A 21,188-nucleotide genomic window follows, 5' to 3' on the forward strand; every position below is an offset into this window, starting at 1 on the left:
AAGGTAAAATGGTGCTCCCTGGGGATCATAATCCTAAAAAAAAAACATTATTGTATCCCTACCAGACCCTCGAGACCTTTGATGGATGCCCTTCTATGAGACCTTCCCATGAAGTAAAGGAAGAAACAAGAAGGAAAAGGGCTTTTTCTGTTATTGTGCCTTGCCTTTAGAATGCCCTTCCGAAGGTGGCATGACTGGAACCCTCGCTGTTTAGTTTTCATTCCCAGGTGAAGACATTTTAATTTCATACCTGTTCTTAATATAATTATGATTTAATTGTTCTTACTGCTTGTTTGTATTTGTTTTGTGCATCGTCTCCTGTTTCCACATTAATTATTGCTTTTAATGATGTTGGAGCATTACTTTTAAAATGGATTATTACTTTTAAAATACTTTTCTGTATGGCATTGTTTTTGTGAGCTGCCCTGAGATCCCTAGGGCTATGGGTTGGCATACAAACATCATAAGTAAATGAACTTAATGGCAACTAGATTCAGCTCAAAAGAATTGTGAATTGGGTGTATAGAGCACATCCCACTTATCAAGTCTTCATGATTACTAATCGCATTCAAGTCCTGGCTTTCTCTCAGTAAGTCAGAGTGATGCATCTAAAAAAGCCCTGACTGAAGCACACAGCCTTATAAAACAGTACTGCTAAGAGGTATTGACTTGTCCACAGCCATTCAGTGAGTTTCGTGGCTCTGAGCACCTATTTCAACTTGACTCCCTTTTCCAAGTCAAGCGTTTCATCCAAGTTCCACAGATGTTGAAGCTAGCACAGGTGGGGCAAGGCAGCGGGGCTCCTTGATAAGCTATCTTCCTCAGCCAGCCTTTCCCAACCTGGTGCATTCCAGATGTTTTGGATTTCAGTTCTCATCAGCCCCAGCCAGCATGGCTTCTGGTCATGGTTCGTCATTCAGTTCTGCCAATCCACTACACTGCACTGAGATGACAGAGATATGTATGTTCTGTATCTGAAATAAAATGCTGCAACATTCTCATTAGATTTATCTGAGATTGTTGAAAGCCATCCTGCATATGTCAGTGAAATAGAAGAAGGATGGATGGTTGGATGGAACAATGGAAAGCACACCTGACTGGAAATATGAAACACAACATGATCTCAGAAAATGCTGCAGGTCTGCAGAGGTAAGTAACCAAAAGTAAGCTAAGCCAGTCCATGAACATGAAAGGTAAGTATATGACTACAGAGCTGCTGCAACATCAGGCTGCATTTCTCTCTCTCTGCTCCACATCACTGGCTGTTGTTGGGAAAAGCACAGAAACACCTTGTGCTGCGTTCAGGGATGTGCCAATGAATGTAATTACACAATACAGATAGGGTGGGGGAAAGTATGGCATAGAATCACCAATTTTAGCACCTTGAAAATATCCCCTCTCCTCACCCCAAGTATATCTGAAAGGAAACCTTACAGATATTCTTTTCATCATGCCAAATCAGTTGTGACTAGGGACAGATAAACTCATGTTTGATACCATATAGTTTCTCTTTTCATGCATTTTAAGCTTGTTCTGTTCCATTTCCACTTCAGAGTGTGAATTTGCTTTTTAAAGTCTCCATGGAAATCAATACATTTTCCCATGTGTGTTTATCTAAAGGTGTGCAACTTTTTGCCAGTATATAATTTTTGCTTAATATAGTACAATTTTGTGCTCAATTTTCGTAGCCCATCATTTCTGAGTGCATGTTTGTACATATTTCCTCCAAATATTTACATTTTTGTGGATTCACAAATTCCATTGTAAAACTAGGGAAGGTGTCACTGCATTCTATTTCATACACAGATTTGGAAAGGGTGAAATTTACTGTAGAATGCAAACCTTAATCATTATGCATCCATACCGATTTGTACCTGGCTCCTTGAAGTGGCAAGACATGAAGATCTTGATCAGTGTTCATATCACTGACCTAGATATGTTTCACACACTCCACTTAAGTCTGTTTTCCAGACATGGTCCTCCTTTCGGGACACTGATAATGTGTAGCTCTGCCTTCTGAAGCTTACTTGATGCAATCGATATCTCTCTGCGAACCTGAGTTGAATTAATAGATCTCAAGCCACTGTAAGCTAGTATTAAAACTCCTCCAGGATTGCAAATAATCCTAAAGAGGACCACGACTCATTCTTCTTCCATACACAGCTTAGCCTATGGGACAGATGCTGCACTGGTAATGGGAAAATCTGCCATCAGTAAGTTTAAAGTAGTTATTAAGGACAGAACAAACAAAGTAAGCTTACTTCAAAGACAAGTGTCTCATTAGTCGGCCCAGCTGAAGAAAGCCTCTCTGGATGATTAAAAGAACGCTGATAGTCAAACATTGTCCCAGCAAAATAGAATTTTCCAGGCCAGTCAATCATCCAGTCTTTTGTTAGGTAATACTTCATGTTCAAGTTGCGCACTGCAAGGTAGCTGCTTGATGTTTGCAGTTCCTGGATTTCAATACTGTGAGTTCCTGCTGGAACTGTAACTATTGGGTAATAATCTAAATGGAGATAAAAGAGAATACGTTGCTCAGTTTTTAAAATGAATTTATATGGCTCTGCAATAGCCCATATCTGGGCTCTCTGAACAGCTCACAATATAAAGATAAGCATTCATTCAAAGTACCACAGGATCCTATTTGTTATAAATATTTATTCGCAACCCAAAATCTTGGGAGCAATTTAGTGAAGGATGCTGTTGGAAGCAGGTGTGCTTCAGACTACCTAGTAGGTTCATGGCAAAGGCAAGAGCAGAACCAAGGACCTCTCAAACCAGAGTTCCGTCTCCTGTGGGGATTCTGGCAACCTTCTGAACATGAAGGACCACAGGCATCCGATGGAGAGCAGCAGCAGGCAACGTCGTCTCCCTCTCCCTCTTGCAGATACTGTAGTGCAGTGCTTCAGGCTCCAACAGAGGCATCCTGGCTTGCCAGCATCAGTCTTCTCCTCTCCCTATCCCTGGAACTCTCCCACACAAGAAAGCCCTTCTCCAAAGGAGCTCTTAGGACATAAAGGAGCGGTTGGGCTGGGAGTGGGGAGAGACACCTGAATGCAAATCTCCACCTATAAGGTCACAGGCATTCTCCAGCCTCATGCCTGGGGATCCAAAAAGCCCTGTGGGCTCTAGATGCTGTCTAGTGGTCACGGGATCGTGCTGCCAACCTCTTTGCTATAGCTGTTGTCAAGTGTCACAGAATCTGTCATAGAAACATAGAAAACAGAGCGAGGCGGAAGGGGCTCCCAGGCCATCTAGTCTGACCTCCGGCACCTGCCGGCTCCACTCACAACATGCCCACCATGTGGACGTCCAGCCTATCCTTGAACACCCACACCAATGGGGCCTCAACCACCTCCCGGGGAAGCCCATTCCACACCCTCAGGGTCCTAACTGTCAGGAAGGACTTCCTGGCATCTAAATGGAACCAGATTGTAGGCAGTGACCTAAGCCAAATGCCAAACGGAACAATATCATCTTGGCTTTGTACCTAATAGAGCACTAGGTGAGCAGGCTGAAGCAGTGAGTTCCTAAGACAGGGCACTCCTACCAGTAAGTCCACTGCTGCGTCCTTGTCCAGTGCGCTACCAATGTGCCGGCACAAGAGGCAGGTCCACTTCCAACAGTCAGTTGCCGGGTAATTCATGAGAATGGAGGCAGTGGGCCTTTTCCTCAAACTGGTTTACACTGGAAATAGATCACTGAACACTGGAAGAGGGTCAGCAAGTGGGCGGGGGGGTGTTACCTTCCTGCCCCACTGGGCTTCCTATAAGCACCTGGCTGGCCACTCCGGGAAGCAGGATGCTGGAGCAGGTGGGTCTCTGAGGCCCCATCAGTGAGGGGGTTCAAGGATAGGCTGGACATGCACATAGCGGGCATGTTGTAAGCGGAGCTGGCTGGAGCTGGGGTCAGACTACATGGCCTGGGACACCCCTTCTGACTCGCTCTGTTTCTGTTTCTATGTTTCTGTATTTGGAACTATATTATAATATCAGCATCTATAAGTGATATAGCCTGTTTTGTTGCTGTCTTATTAATTTCTGCTAATTATTGACTTCCTTTTTTGTTGCTGTCGTTTTTATTGAGAGATTGCTTTGCATAATATTAATGTGCTGTATTACATATTTTGTATAAGATTCATGATGTACTGCATGATCATTGTGCTTCTTAGCCACCTTGGCAGGCCCATTGGGTCAAGGGAAAATGAGATAAAATTATCTTAATAAAGAAACAAATTAAATGCTGGATCTAATTCCTACATCAATCTCTACTCTTACCTTGGTTTTTTGCAGCTGAAACCTTGGACTGCTAGCAGCCATATAGGAAGAAAATACCAAGAATGCTGGGTTAATTGTCACGCAGAATGGATTTCTTACCATTAGCTTTATGCTGGGTCAAATAATGGCCCGAGAAGAACAAGCATGTAGAATTGTCGCCTTTGCAAACTCCACAAGCATCCAAAGCTGCTTTGGATCCAAGCCGATGGTCACAACCTACTCGCTGCAGCAAAGAAAGCACGAATGAAAGACTGAAAGGAGCACAGAGTAACTGCTGCCTATCGCTCCCCCCGCAAAAAAAGAAAAGAAAAAAAAAAAGACTCGAGTGATGTCAGAGGTCTGGTGGTCATTTTGCCCACCCTAATCTGCCCACGTGTGTACTCAGGCCACATACGGAATGAAAAAGAAAGCCAGCTGGTTTGCCAACTATTTTTGGCGGCAAGCTGCTAAGCGAGCCTAAAGTGGGCAAATTCCACATGTTTTAAGTGAAGTTTGGCCATTTAAGGCTTCCACAGCAATAGCAAACAGCTACAAAAGCCTAGTATGAAAATTTGGTTTGCCATTGAAATTGGTAGTAAATGGGCCCTGTTTCTCCTGCCACCACTGAGCAGTTAAGCAGTTTGGCACTATCCATGCCTGTCTTATCCTGGCAGTGCGGACTCCATTGAGCCCATCTTTGCTAACTCAGTCTAATGGTCTGCATAGGTCAGGCTGTACTTGCCAGCAGTTCTCCGAGACCAGACACCTGCCCCAGCTCTCCCTGAGCTAAGACTCAGTAACTAGGATTCTTTAGCAAGGATTGAGCCTTCGATGGTCTTCATGCAAAAGTGTGGGCTCTGCTGCTGAGCTGCTTCAGTGCTTTGCAATGGAGAGAACTGACAGTTTAATCTTACTTCACAGATCCCATCAATGCAGACATCATCTGTGTATGGGGAACATGGGGTTCCATCTTTCACTCGGTTGGACATTGCAAAGAAAAAGTCAAAATCTTCTGCTGTGCAATAGAGTTTGCAGCGATCTTCCTCTGAAAAGACATTTTTAAACAGTGTTGATGTTCCATTCGGAAGGATGCAACACAAGGAACAACATCAGAAGAAAATTCTTCGCATAACCATGCTGTGTGGAATAAGCTCCACAGTGGGCAACTTTGTCCCACAGGAATATTCCCAGTAGGACCCTCCTGTGTGTCAGTTCTGTCTCAGAAGGTTGGGGATATGCTAACCAGGAGGGGGCCTTTTCTGCAGTAGCATCTTAACTGTGAAACACTCTTTCTCAAACAATGCTGCTATTTAATATTTAGGGTTTGAATGATGGTTTCAAGTATTATGTGCACCTTTATGGCAATTCTGTATTATAGCCCATACTGCAGATCAGGTTACTGAGTGAGCAAGAGGCTCCCTTATGGCACCTAATGAGTTCATGACAGAGGTGAGATTCCAGTGGGGAAAGTCACGATTTGCGGTTCAGTTTCCCGGACACTCCACCACACCAGTTCTGCTTTAATATCTCCTTTTGGCCTTTAGATGGCCATTTAAAACACATCTGTTTGCATGAGCTTTTCATGAAAAACATTTCCCTTCACTGCTGTCAACTTTCTGTTTTTGCTTATTTCCATGTGGATTTTTTAAAATATTGCAGGACATACAAGAAATTAGCCTGAAGTTGTTACTGGGTTACCTTCTACTTTTGTGTAGGGTTTCCATTTGTAGTACCATCCGCGGAAAGGCTTGCTGTTGTACTCTGCACACTGCTGGGCCCGGAAGTCAGGGCTGTTAGATGCACAACGCTGAATATTGCAAAGCTGATAAATGCGACTTGAGCCCTGACAGAACTTGCCACCATACTGAGGCCTACAGGAAAGAATACACTTTTTTCCTTTCTACGTAATGGCAAATCATCCATGGAATGTGTAATCATCATTTCAGCTTCTAGAATTCAAAAAAAGCACTAAAAAAACTTCCTTAATGAAAAAACTTTGCATCAGAGCCTGATTTCATTTCATTCACCAAAACAAAGAATTAGTCGATACCAGTGGTGGCCAAACGGAGGCTTGGGAGCCACTCGCAACTTTTGCAGTTTATTTGGCAGCTGGCCACTGCGGTGCCCATGGGTGCCCACTTGCAGCTGGCCACCCCACCGCATCACCTGCCACCCACTCCTGCTCCCTGCAGGCACCCACTTACTGCTCACGGCCCGCTGCTCACGGCCACCCGTGGCACCCGCTGCAGCTCGCAGACATCTGACATTTACCATATGTAGCTCTTCTACTGAGCAGGCCTGGCCACCCCTGGTATATGCCATCCAGTAAAACCCTATGGAGAAGCTGAGGAGAACAGAATAGAACTGGGAAGTCTATCTGTTCCTGAACCTCATAGGGATTGCTTGTGGAATAAAACCCTTCATCATCCAGAAAATACTCCCTTACATTGCATGTGTGCTGAATTAGTTTGCCTTATCTTCCATGGATAGGATCCCAGGTGCCCTTGAATGCATGGGCAAACATACACACTTAGGAATTCAGTCATGATTCCATGATCCAGTCTCAAATATCTGAATATTTTACTTCAAAGCAGCCCAGAGAGAGATGGGCCTCAGTTTCTCAGTATGATAAGGTCAGTGATGCTGCAAAAGGAGAGGTACTCCCATTTCTTTGATCTAAATCACTTTTCAGTGCTGCTATTTGTCACACTAAGGAAAACATGTTTTCTGCAGCACAGCAAATCCAAGTTTCAATGGGGCACAATTTAGAACAGTGAGGGATCACACCTCCCCCAGTGCCTCTGCTCAATCAACTTCAGAGATCCCATTGCTCTTACTCTTAAAATGTCAGAAGAACCTATCATTGATTTCATATATCTCATAGATTTTGAATTTTAAAATGCAAAACATTTTAAAAATGGATGGGAATTATGCAATTGGAAGTGGCCAACTATAGTTTGCCCTGGACGGGGCATTGTTCTTCTGCATAGCATGTGACTGGTTTCCACTGTTTCATGTCTGCTAACATGCCCTTGTACAAATGCACATTTGTTCGTGTAATTCAATGTGAATGAACTCAAACCCCTGTCAAAGGTGAAAATGTGAATCACAAATCTGCAGAATCTGGATGAACCAGAAAAGCCAGTCCACTCCAAATTCCACAGGCTGGACTCATAAAAATCTAACTTACTTGAATCTGCGGCAGATTTCTCTGACATCCCTAATTACATGACGCACATAGTCAGCAAAGAAGATGGATCTTGTACCAGATTTCTGAGCACATGTCATCACTACCCAAGCATGTCTCCTAGGGACATAAGTCATAAGTCACCCCTTGGGAATGCTTTGTTGGGCTGATCCAGGACCACTAATCGGGCAAGAAATAACCCTGATGCATCACAGGGAAACTGTTTCCAGATTAGTGTTCCATGTTTACCTGACAATGATGTGCAAATCCCTGTATGGTTCATTATCTCTGGACGTGAAGTCCATTCCATGCAACTTCCTACCATCCTTTAATATTCTATTTAGCTGAATCCATAGAGGAAAGAGCTTGTTAACATATGGTCAGGAATCCGGGTGCAATTCACACAGACTTGGCATTTTAACATGTGTTTACAAAACAAGCTGGGATGTGTTTCTGTGGTTTGTATGCTTCTAAAAAGCTCATGTCAATACAAACCCCGCTGGATTTGTGACTGGTACCCACATGCACAGTTTTTTGTTCAGCTGCAAATGGTAGCACGGAAAACCCAAGGCTTTCTGAATCTGAGGGCTAAGATACAACTAGCAGCTACTTCTTTTTGTCTCTATTGACTCTAAGGTAAATCCAGTGGCCCCTGTCTGGATTCAGATCCTAGCATGAGGGACTTTAATGCTTTGGCAATGGAATTTAATCATGTGGGGCCTATTCTGGGTTTGGACGGAACAGGGCCCACTTTTCTGCTCCCATGCTAAGATCCCCATCTCTACTGGACCCCTATGTCAGGTCCAGGGCACAGGCAGCAGGTGCCTATGGCTGGAACAGTGGTGATGGCGGTGGATGGGGATCTCAGCATGATACAACAGAGCCAAAGGCAAGGGTCCGATGCTGACACGGCATGGCAAAACCAGAGGCAACCCAAGCTGCAGGTACCTGGCCAGGTGGGGTCAGGCCAGAGGCAATGGCAGAGTTGGGGGAGTCAGGAGTCAAGGCAAGATCCCATGTGTGCACAAACAGAAGACTTGCAAAGCTGACGGAGACTGGGAAGAGACAACCCAGCTGTCCTCTCTTCTTTGGGAGGAGAGCCAGGCTGGGCCCACTGCACATGTGGGAATGCCAGTTCCTAATCAAGAGACAGAGGAGGTGGGAGCGCACCGCACGAAAAAAGAGGACAATGCAGGGTCATGCAGTGCTCAGAGAAACTTTTATCCAAGGAAGCAACCCTCACTGGAGCCCAGGAAAAGGCACAGTAGACCTTGACATGGTGCTCCAGTACAGGGAACTAACAGAAGCGTACAAGGTACTGAGTTATATGTAGCTTGCCTGGAACATTTGTATCTTTAGGCTATGTGAGGATGCTGCTTGTAGCCTGAGAAAATGCTTGCTTCTTTCCATTTGCATAATGAAGCTTTGGACTGAAAATACAGTTCGACCATTTGATTACAAGAGAGCTGAGCCAGACACCCAACAGAAGTTACCTTGGACCACTGGTCTGAAATGGCAGAGTATTCTCCTTCCACGCTGCTTGCCCATGATGGGGATTGCTCTTTCCACTTGTTTTGTCTGCTCACCTTTTCCCTTGTGGGGAAAGTGTGGGGCAGGTGAAGTTGCCCCAACTGAGGAACTGCTGGTGGAGTGTTGGCTTCACTATGCATCAGTTTTTCCCAGCCAGGCAGAACCTCATGCAGCAAAGCTGGCTCCCCAGCCAAAAGGCTGCCGGTAGGACCTCCAGGCAGCACTTGAGCAGGGGACTGAAAGGCATCAGAGTGTCCCTCTGATGTCAAGGGCTGCAGCCCCACACTGGGTCTGGCCCTGTTCCCCTGTGTCACCTGGCCAAAAGCAGTTGCCCACCCCTGCTCTTCCCCAGCTCATGCCAGCAGGGAGGAAGTGAAGCCTCCCTCTTCTCCAGGCTGAAAAGGCCCAGTTCCCTCACTTTTGCCTCATATGGCTTTCCCTGCGCTAAACTGACTCTAACCTAGCTATATCCTTCCTGTAATAAGAGGCCCAAAACTGAACACAATACTGCAGTTGCGGGCGCACCAGAGTCATATAGAGTGGTAGTAATACCTCTCTCGAACTAGAAGCCACACATCTGGCTATGCAACCAAGGGTGGTGTTCGCCCTCTTGACCACCGCATCACACTGCTGGCTCATGTTCAGCCTGCAGTCAACCAGCACCCCGAGGTCCCTTTCACAAGTGCTGCTCTCCAGCCACTTGTCACCTAACCTGTACTTATGACAGCTATTCCTATGCCCCAAGTGCAAGACCTTGCACTTATCCACATTGAACGCCATCCTCTTGTCTCCTGCCCACTTCCATAGTCTGCCCTGATCCTTTTGGATCTGGAGTACCTGCTCCTCAGTTGTGGCCACTGCTCCAGTTTTACTGTCATCTGTGAATTTGATCAGCGGACTGTTCACCCCTTCTTCCATGTCATTGATGAAAAGATTAAACAGGATCGGCCCCAGAACAGAGTCCTGGGGGACGCTGCTTGTCACTGGCAGACCCCACTTGTCATAAGGAAAATTGGATTAGGCTTAGAGGAAGGGATGAAAGCTGGTGGAAGATGCATCTGCAATTTAAGATATGCAGGCAATACCATTTGATTACATTATTATTAAATGCCATTTATATCCATCCTTCTTTCCTTTTTCAAGGAATCCAAGGCAGCTTAGACACTTATCATCTACTTGATGTTTATCCTCACAATAACAACCCTGTGAGGTAGGCTAGGCTGGGATGCCTACACTGGCCCCAAGTCACCAGAGAGCTTCATTGCTGAATGCAGATCAGAACCCAGATCTCCCAGGAACTCAAGGTGGTTTACACAATTCTTTTCCACCTCTTAACCTTGTTCCCCCAACAACAACCCTGTGAGGTAGGTTGGGCTAAGAGTCTGTGGGGACTGTGGGAAGTCCCAGGCCTGTACTCTTAACCATAACACTACACTGGCTCTCATATTACTGGCAGAAAGCAGGAATGAACTGAAATGGCTCCTGATGAAAGAAGAAAATACAAAAGCAAGACTGCAGATGAATGTTAAGAGAATAAAAATCATGATTACAGAAAAATTACATAACCTCCCTGTCAACAGGGAAGAAATTGAAATTGTGAAGGATTTTGCAATCCTTGGCTCAGTTATCAATTGAGATGGAGACTGCTGCCAAGAAAATAGAAGACTGAGACTTGGAAGAGCAGCAATGAAGGAACTAGCAAAAGTCATTGAGTGTGAGGACAGATCACTGGAGGCCAGTCCAAGATCATCCACATTAGTGTACACCCAATCACTATGTATGGGAGTGAAAGAGCAGAGAGGAATGCTACACAGAGAAGAAAGCTGATGGGAAAAAACAATGCCTTTGATACATGGTGCTCCCTGGACTGACAGAAAGACCAACAAGTATGTCCTACATCAAATCAAGCCAGAACTCTCCCTGAAAGCAAAATGACAAAAGCTGTCAAACAGAGGCTGTTGTACTTCAGGCGCATTACAGAACAGTAGAGTTGGAAGGGGCCAATAAAGCCATTGGGTCCAAACCCTGCTGTTGCAGGTCAGCGGTTTACCCCACCAGCGTGAGAATGCAAGACTCACTGGGGAAGGCCATATTGCTAAGGGTGGCTGAAAGCAGCAGCAGAAGACCAAGTATGAGGTGGAGTGGTTCCAAAAGGAAGCCGCAGCTTTGCGTTTACAAAAACGGAGCAGGGCTGTCATGGCTAGGCCATTTTGGAGCACATTGGGCCCACGCGACCTTAAAGGACACCTTCTCTCACATGAACCCATCATATGGGAGAAGACCGTCAGGAGAGGCCCTTCTTGTCATGCATCCACACTCTGAGGCAGACCAGGTGGCAACCCAGGCAAGGGCCCTCTTGATGGCCAGTCCCCGACAGTGTTGCTCCTTGATGTGGGAGGTGAGATTTCTTCCCTTCCTGCTCTCCTTCTGCCCACTGACAAAAACATCATTTAATCCATGCCTGCATTTGACACGTGCATCTGTTGGTTTGGGTGATGTTTTAATTATATTCCTGTTGTGTTTTAATGTCTTTTTCTTACCATTTTAATCTAGTTCTATTTATGAGTGCAAGCTGCCTTGAGTGCCATTTTACCTGGCCAACAGTCAGAGGACAAATAATATTAAACAAAATAAGCAATTAAAAAGGGATCCTACATTGCAGCTTTGGACAGAATGCCCAGTGAAAACAGGACAAATGCATGAATGGCGGCCCCGGTGAACTCTGCTAGTGGCACTCGTTGAAGGATAGACTCTGTGTGCCACTGAAAAGCCGCTTCTGAGGGCCACCGTGGGTGAAAGCTCCTGCTCCCCTTGCAGCCTTCTCAGAAGCACTTCACTGACTGCTGTGTTAGTCTGGCGTTGGGCTAGAAGGACCACTGAGTGGATCCACCAGGGGCTTGCTTCCTTTCTCTCTTACGCAAGTCTATTAAATTCACATGACCTCGAAGTGAGCATAGCTGGCATCAGGCTATTAAAGATGTGCATATACACAAAGGTTTATAGTATTCCATGCTTGACCTCCAGTATTAAACTAATTACCATTTTATTTGTGCTCCCCCTTTTCATTTGAAGTCCACATGTTAATGTATCTAGAGGCAGCATGCAACAAATAAAGAGGTACATATGTTGAAGCCATTTTGTCGCTTTGGTGTTTTTTTAAAGCGCATGTACATCTAAAATTGCATTCTAATGTTCTAGTGAACAATGCACTATTATGAAGCAGGTAAGACTCAATCCCAGAGATATGAGTAACTATGAGCTATGTCTCCTGGGCACTCTTCATATTCTTTACAGCCAAGCTATTAAATTATGTAATCTGTTTCTTTCACGGGGAAAAAAATCTAGATTGTAAAATGTTGCGATGTATGGAGAACAGATCCGCAAATTTATGTTGCAGCAGCTTGAACAAACATAATGAATTTAACAAATCTACATCACTCTGCTGTACTGTGGATGACCTCAAAAGGTGTTTGGTGCTGTAAGAACATATCTAATGATGAGAAATATTCAGAATACCATAGCCAATTTTCTTACAACCTCAATACATTCCAGTTGTATTGTACATACTTATTATAAAAATATGCTTCATGCCCAGGAGAAAGTTGGAATCACAACTTGACATGAGAAGGTAATGAAAAATGGAGACTTCAGCTACACATTTTCCATCCATGAGAAGACATGCAGTGGCTATGCGGCAGAAGTCAAAAAGAACAGGGACTGTCTGAACTATCTAATATTTTACTTGACAAACTTCAGCAACAAATGATTATGACATCTATTAGTGATGAAAAACTCCCTACCAAAGTATTGAGACATCGTGATTTAAGTGACATCAGTTTCTATGACCAACGTAACTGGATAGAGCAATGACTCAGTCATATTGAATTGTTTTGGATTTCTGCAGCCTATCTATCTTGAACTCAAGTAGTATAATTTGAAGGATAAAATGCAACCATTCAAAATGTGAGTGGAGGTCATTCTCACAACCAATATTTCTACCATGCACTGACGTTTTACAACTATTTCATAAGAGGGATTCGTAAGAAACTTGATTTTGTAAAAAGGTCCACCACACATTTAACTGGCCAATTCAGATTCATGACACACACGTAGGTTAAGAGACAGACAAATTGTCGGGGGCATTCACAAGCTTGAGCTGCAAGTGGAGCTCACCTGACACTAACTGCCAAGAAAAATTATGATGTGGTAGGAAAACAGATTGCAGGAAAACCTCCCTGTCAGTGGATGGTCAACAGCACAGATGCAAAGGATAGTCGTGCCGTGAGCCATGGCAAGAGGAACACGTGTGCTCTCTCTGCCACTCTCTCATCTCCATGTTCTCTTTACCCAGGGGCAGGCCCTTCACGGACTTCTGAGTTCACCTAAAGTCTGTGGAGATCACATTGACACTCATTTCAGCTCACTTTCATTTTAGTTCCTCTCCTCTTTTCCAGCTGGCTTGAATGGGAAAAGCATTCCCTAAGAAAAGTTCGTTTCTATAAGTATTGCCCAAAACAGTGTGTGCTTCCCTCCGGCAGACTGACTAATGCATGAAATGGATTTCATTAAAAACCCATTCTATTTCCATGTTTTAAACTACACATTTTTCAAGTGCAATCACAAATTCTGGAATTAGATAAGATTTCTGGGGGGCAAGGAAAACCTTCCCCTTTTTTGTATCCAGGATGGTATGATTTGTGAAGAGGAATGTTTTTTCTCCCATTCATTGCCTTTATAGACAAAATGTACCATGCAGCAAGACATGCTGAGGAATAGTAAACAGTCCCAGCATATGCATAAATTTATCCCCATAGGTGTGCAAGAGGACAGGGTGTAATTTTGTGACCGGTAGTGCTAGGTTCTAAACACAATGGTTTTATCAGGACTCTCCAATCCTAATGCTTTGTGGGAATCATAGAACAGTAGAGTTGGAAGGGGCCAAGAGGACCACCAGTTCCAACCCCCTGCTCCATGCAAGATTCCAAATTAAACCATCCCTCTCCAGGGGACTGCCCAGCTGCACCTTGAATGCCTCCAGTGTGGGAGAGCCCTAGGCCATTGGTTCCACTGTGGTACTGCTCTAACAGTCAGGAATTTTTTCCTGATATCTTGTCAGAATCTGGCTTCCTTGTAACATGAGCCCATTATTCCATGTCCTGTACTCTGGGATGATCAAGAAAAGATCCTGGCCTTCCTCTTTGTGACAGCCTTTCAATTACTTTAGGAGTGCTCCTATGTCCCCTTTCACTCTTCTCTTCCTGAGACTAAACATGCCCAGTTCTTTTAATGTCTCCCCACATAACTCTTTTCCAGCCCCTGGATCATCTTGGTTGTCCTCTGAATGCTTTCCAGCTTATCTGCAACTTAAACCGTGGTGCCCAGATTCAAATGAGGCTTAACCAGTGCTGAGTAAAGGGGAACTAATATTTCACAGGATTTGGAATTGATTCTTCTATTAAGGCAGCCCAGAATAGCCTTTGCTCCTTTTTGCAGGCACATCACACTGTTCACTCATATTCAGCTTGTGATCTACAACAATTCCAAGATGCTTCTCACTGGCAGTGTTGCTCAGCCAAGCGCCTCCCATCTTGTTCTTGTGCATTTGGTTCCCGTTTCTTAGGTGTAGAACTTGGCATTTCTCCCTACTAAATTTAATTCTGTTGCTTTCAGCCCAGCACTCCAGCATATCAAGATCACTTTGAATTTTGTTTCTGTCTTACAGAGTAGCAGCTATCCCATTCAGTCTTGTGTCCTCGGCAAATCTGGAAAGCATTCCTGGCACTTCCTTATCTAAATCATTAATAAAAATGTTGAAAAGCACTGGGCCCAGGACCAAACCCTGCGGCACCCACATTTTACCTCTCCCATTTTACAGGACTGAGCCTATGAACTGGGCACTTTGTTAATTTTCCTTTGCAGAAGCAGGAATGTTAGAAGAGGCTTGGTAAATGAGGTCATTCATCACATTCTAAATAAATAAGCCATATCTTGTTCTAAATAAGCCTTATCTCACATTCTGTTTTAAAAATGACACAAACCATCCCCAAACTGAATTTTCCTGCACTGCCAACTTTCAGTGTCGACAATTCACTAGGACATTTTCTCAGTACAAGCCAAAGAACCTACTGCCCTTTCACTTCTGGTTATTCCTCAGCTCACGAACTTGATCAGTTCCACGACTCTGGTCGCAACCCAAATTGGTCGTGAGCCAAGTCAAATTTCCCCATAAGGGTCAATGTAAATAAGGTTAATCCATTCTGTAACCATCTTTTTATCACAAAAATTTGAAATAAAGTGACAAAGAACAGCAAAGATCACGGCCATCTCCCCCTCCCACCACCCTAGAACGATTGTGGCCATCTTCCTCCCACCAGCACGACCACGCTCACACCCGTCTTCCCTGCACGAGCGTGACTGTTGATCGCAGCCATAGACAGACGGGACAGTGGGCGTGCTGGGGGGTGAGATGGGGGCGATCACAGGGGTGCTTGGGGTAGGAGATGGTGTGATCACAGGCACCTCGGGGGGAGAGAAGGGGGCGCGAATGCGGGTGGCTCGGGGGGAGATGGGCGTGATCGTGGGTGCACTCGGGGGGAGAGACAATTGTGCCCATCTCCCCCCCCCCCCCGAGCACAACTGCGATGGTCACCTGATGTGGAGTTTGCAACCTGAGGCAATTTTTTTTGAAATTTCTGTTTGTGATTCGATTTGGTCGTGAACTGAAGCGTTCGTGAGCCAAGGTGCCACTGTAATTGCAGGGCGTGATTAATCTGTCTTACCTGTAACATAAGATCACAGCCTTGACTCTGCATGTCTGATATAACAAGCACAACTGCAGCATTAGAAAGATCAGCTGGGTTCTCCTTAACTGGTTAAGGAGAACTTAGAGTCCAAGATGACAGGGAGAGTGTTAAAAGGTTAGAGAGTTCCTAAGAAAACTTTTGGAGTGATTTGGCCTCAGGAATCTGGGTTCTAATTTCTACTAGGCTGTGAAGTTCCCTGGGTGTTTTGGGACCAGCCACTGACCTTCAGCCCAACCCACCCCACAGGCTTCTCCTGAAGATAAAATGGACAGGAGGAGGGGAATTCGGTAAGTTGCCTTGGATTCAGTGCAAGAACAATGTTGCATTTTAAATAAATAAATAAATAAATGCTTTTGTAAGTGTTTTTATTGAAACTATAGGAATGGTACAGCAACGATTATTTGGGCACAGCATCCTTCCCTCTGTCAGCAAACTCAGGCGGCAACATGGAGCCACTGTGAAACCAGGAGCAGGCATCTGTGTGGCCGAGAGGACCCCGTGTTTTGCAGAAGCATAACAAAACATTTCAAATGAGAACACGCACAGGAGGCAATCCCCTGCCCACCCACGTCACATCCTCCAACAAAAACTGAGCGTGCATGATGGTAGCAGAATGTTGCACTGGTTGGAAGAGAAACTGGAAAAGGAGGAAGAGGGGCGACAGGCAGAAAGACAGAATAAAATGCCTCACTCAAGCCCCTTTCAACTTAAAGTTTCCTGGAGACTGCCTAGCTAGGATCTTGAAGAAGATAAGAAGAAATGAGGATGCATTGCAACATTTCTGGCATGCTCCACTTCTATTATATGTTCTGCAATCCTCCTACGAAACATACACACACACAAGGCACAAACATACACTGCGCTGATGATCTTGTTAGGATAACAAATAATGAGAAAATAATATCTTTTCATAGCAATGCCTTACTTTGGATTATTGCAGTGCCTTTCCTGGTGCCTAACTCCAGCTCCGCAGGTTCTGGAGCAGTCAGACCACTCGGACCATATGGACCATTGGCCGTTAACCGGCTTGGGACCGTGGTCTCCGTATTGCACACACTGGCCTCTTCGACACCACTGTAGGAAAGAATGGAGAAAACCGGTGCTTTTGTCAGTGCTTGCCAGGATGGCTGGGCAAGATAAAAGAAGAACCAGATGTAAGCAATTAGGTACCATTCGAGTGGAATGGCAGATAAGAGCTGGAGGAGGTAGGAAGGCAAAGAAGCAATAAGCATGATTCAAATGAGAACCTAATGTTTGAGAAGGAAGAGATATGGAGCCAGAGAATGTGGGTCTTGCCGTGTGGATCACGAGACCCTGCTCATCCTTACAAAACAGGTAAGCAATGAGAAGTTCAGTCAGGCCAGTTCTGGCTTATTTCCCTCTCTCCTCTCTCAGTTGACGTTCTCAGCATCTTTTACATCCAAGTGGGCAGAAGGCCTTCTTGGGCCTCATCAGGCGTGGTTTTCTTGCAGGCAGAGCCTTTGCTTTTGAAAAAAATATAAATGGAAATGGAAATCACTCCACCTTTTGCCTGATTGTTCCGGATGATGCTTCAATGATAAAGTAATTTTTTATATTAAGGCAAGACAAGACCAAATGTTTGAAAATAAATTTACTGAGAGATGGAGTGTCCTTGCTGCATTTCGGAATAATAAATTGAGGGGAAGGAAACTTCCTTGTTCTTCGTTGTCACAAACTGAATCATTGTCAAGAGAAAATATGCATTTGATTATCTATATGTAATGCAAATAAATAAGGTGGGGGAGCAAGAGGGGAATAAAGGGCTGAACTTAAATGTCCCCCGGTTTCCCTGTCTCATGTGGGGGCAGCCAAAGTGCAGTGTCTTATATGCACATTTTTGTGCAATGAATTTAGTGGGCAGGCAAGGCAGACATGTACCCAGCTTCTCTGCCAGCCACTGCCTCCACTTCCTCATAAAGGAGCTGCATTGCATTGTATTGCATTCTGAAGGGGAGGTTTTTTTGGGGGGGTGGGGGGGAACTGATGTCAGTGCTAGCCAAGAATGGCAGGCACCAGAGTTGCACACCATTTTCCCCAGAACACCATCTTACACCATACAGGGAAATAAAGAAAGCGAGGAACAGCACTGCAAAGCTGGGAGAAGTGCCCGTAGGATTTCCCCCCTGCCCTTCTAACTTACCTTTCCCCCCAGTGCAAAAGAGAGCAAGGAGCTTCACCCCTCCCAGTTCAGACCAGCACTTCAGAAATTTGCCAGCCCAGGGCTTGGTTTCTGGCATTTGTGTTTTGCTCCCCTTGGGAACCTCCCGAGTGTGAGGAAGCTGCTGCACTGTCTGTGGCTGGCCCTGTTCAAGCACTCACAGAGAAAGCGGGCCAGGCACAGAGGTCTCCTGCGGAGGGAGAATTTTCCAGGCTCTGCCTTGACGCTCAATGCCTCCCTTTCCTTTCATTCCAAGAAGAAAAATACTGAATGTGAAAATTCCCCCATCGACTAACATATGAAAATGCGTAGTAATGGGCATTCTTCAAAGGCAGGTGTTTTAAAACTGCCAGTTTGTGACTACAATATTGAGTGGTGCCATGTTTAAGTGCGTGGGACTGGGACTCCGGTGACCTGGGTTCTAGGCCCACTCAGCCACAGAGCTCACTGGGAGACTTTGGGCCAGTCACAGGCTCCCTGCCCAAACTACCTCACAGGGTTGTTGTTGTGCAGATATGTTGGAGAGGAGCAGGGTGATTATGTAAGCCACCTTGAGTTCCCTGAAAAGAAAAATGGTAGGATATATATAAATATAATAATAAATAAGAGTGGGCATGTGAAAATCTCCCGAAGACTGCATTCCCATTTGCATTTGGAGTTGTGAATAGGGCAAATTCAAGCTGAAAATGATTCAAGCCACAATTTGTTTACATTCCTGAGTTGAGGTGGAGGACCAAGCATTGAAGTACTGCTAGAAGGCCATTGCCTTAAAAGCAGAAATACAGAATCAGAAAAAACAGGTGAATGTTGTCTCCCACTCAGAACTATTTCAGCCACAAGTGGGAGTGATCATGAACTGCTCCACATAAAAAGGAGAGGAGAGCAAGTTCGGGAGCAAGCAGGGCTGGGGTCTTTCTCCTTGGCATTCCAATGTAATGTTGGGGTGGGGGTGGCAGGGGGTACGCAGGGGATGCCTGCAGGCCAAGTCCATGAGGGTGTACAAGAGCCATGTTGTGCTGTTCTGCTCATCACATTTCCCTTCCAACAACAGGACAGCCTGCTTATCGGGAAGGGAGCCCCAGCTTGATCAGTGGAGCTTCACCCCAGGAACTTCTGCCATGGGTGCAGCCTTAGCAACTTACCATGCTTATTCCACAAGGGGTCCCTTCTGCCGCGGGCATAAACTTTGTCTCACATCGATGACCTACTTTATGGCACCACAGCGATTTGCATATATCCTGAATTTTTTGAAAGAGAAGAAGCTCCTATTAATCTTAGTCATTCATGTCTGGAACTACCTAATATTTTTATGGCCAGCATCTTGAACACAATGAATCCAGTGAAACAAAAATAATCCTGAGATTTGTGGTATACTGGTCATACTACCTTTGAAATCTTCCCCGTTCGCTTTTCAACATGTAGTATCCAAGGCAACACTCAAAATATTTTTTGAGAAAACACCAATCAGTGTTAAGTGTTTGGAAAACCACAGGATAAGTCTATGCACACTGGTACTCCTATCCTTCTTTCTCTCATTACTTGAGGACTTGCAGCCAGCAGTGTGGTCTGACTCTGCTGAAAGCGCTGTGCCGCATGGAAGTTGAGTCTCAGAACTATGGTAGCTCTTTTGCCTCATGTGACGTTGCTCCCAGTGAATGAGAATATACATGCACGCAAAACAACCCATGTTCCAAGTTAATCTAGTTAATCTATCTTTTCTAAACACATGTCTCTAACCCTTTCCTACGTACACGTCTTATATTTCAGGAAAAGCCTGATGGAATGGCCAAAGAGCTACAACTTTGAAAGTTTATAGGCCAAGCTCCAATGGTGCCACTAGTATGCCTCTGCAAAGGCATGATGGCAACTCACATAGTGGAAACCCACAGTGTTGTGCGGCTCTGTAACTACAAGGGCACTCACAACTGTGTGAACTTTTCCTGCCTATTTGCCACCACCCTTCTCTACTGGGAGATGACTGAGTAAATCATTCCTCCAGCCTTCAGCCAAAAAAGAAGTTGCCCTCGTTCCCAACACAGAGATTTGCAAGAATTTTGTTCCTGTTCACAAATTATACAATCATCTCCTGTTCACAACCACAATTACAAATCAAGCAATAACACCATTCTTGGGAACCTGGACTTGCATGTGGCATACTTTCACAAATTCCCCCAAATTTGCATTTTTATACTTTACCCTATTGAAGAAAATGCAAAAATATGCATTTTAAAATTATATATTTAATATAAAAACAAAATATAATATACATATAATATACATATAATAATATACATTTTTCAATTAGTAAAATGCATTTTTCATGATTAAAAAATAGACACATTCAAGTCAAAACGAGCTTTTTGCAAGAACTTGGGAAATCCACAATCACAGTTGTGGACATGTATGAAAATATATATACACGTAGAACAAGATCATTCTGCTATGTGCTTGGCTGCCAACTGGGCACTCTAGAGTCATTTACCAACCTAAATGGAATCCTCATATATGCCTATTCCAGCCTATTCATGCTGCTGGGAGATGAGCTTGAGCTGTCAGATACTCCGTCCTTCTGCTTGCCTTCATGGAAGGCGGGTGATGGAATGCCCAGACCAGCCTCTGGCTAATCTGGTGATTGAGCCAGGATGGGATCCTGCAGAGGGCATCTATGGGATTCAACTTGCATCCTCTGCGGTCCTGTCTTTATTTGTATGTTTACTTCCTAACATAGATCTTTGCTAACCCTAATTTATTAATTGTTAATAAATGTGTGGCTTTGTTACCCAAAGATAATGCTTAGTATCTTCATTCCTGGGTGTGTGTGTACACACAAACACATGCAAGAACCATAGGATCATACCACTCATGCCACTAAGGGTCCTTTTCTGAAGTTGTCCAGTCTTGCATTCATATCTGAACTTTCTGAAATCACCATCCCCAACGTTTCCACTTTGATGGGTCATGCTGATCTAGATCACCACATATCTTCATGTTGTAACCAGAGATATTGCTCTTCTTCCTTTTTTATCAACATCAGTGTTTGCTTCCCAGACAAGAAATTATATCTGATTCTTTTGTCCAGCCTGCTTCTTAGTAACTCAAGCTGCCAGTTTCTGCTTTCCTTTTTTAACATAAACAAAACCCATCCACTCCTCTCTACTACAGCTGCAAAATGTTGCTCATATTCTTGTTGGATCTTGCCACAAATTCAGTGACCCCTGTCTCCAGCCTTCTTC

The 21,188-nt window shown here is 44.6% G+C and overlaps 1 protein-coding gene across 1 annotated transcript in view; it reads right to left on the bottom strand.

Moving 5' to 3' along the window:
- Positions 1 to 21,188, bottom strand: part of ADAMTS18 (ADAM metallopeptidase with thrombospondin type 1 motif 18) — a 118,439-nt gene that overhangs the window by 30,251 nt on the left and 67,000 nt on the right. Inside the window, exons 11-16 of the mRNA XM_044433901.1 lie at positions 19,098 to 19,193; positions 16,702 to 16,850; positions 5,955 to 6,127; positions 5,171 to 5,301; positions 4,377 to 4,500; positions 2,262 to 2,506 (exon numbers count right to left, since the gene is read on the bottom strand). Of these exons, the coding sequence (XP_044289836.1) occupies positions 2,262 to 2,506; positions 4,377 to 4,500; positions 5,171 to 5,301; positions 5,955 to 6,127; positions 16,702 to 16,850; positions 19,098 to 19,193 (918 nt within the window). The remainder of the gene's footprint in view (positions 1 to 2,261; positions 2,507 to 4,376; positions 4,501 to 5,170; positions 5,302 to 5,954; positions 6,128 to 16,701; positions 16,851 to 19,097; positions 19,194 to 21,188) is intronic.

The sequence above is a fragment of the Varanus komodoensis genome, unplaced genomic scaffold (genome assembly GCF_004798865.1).
Source record: "Varanus komodoensis strain SLA01 unplaced genomic scaffold, ASM479886v1 scaffold27, whole genome shotgun sequence".
Lineage (NCBI taxonomy): Eukaryota > Metazoa > Chordata > Lepidosauria > Squamata > Varanidae > Varanus > Varanus komodoensis.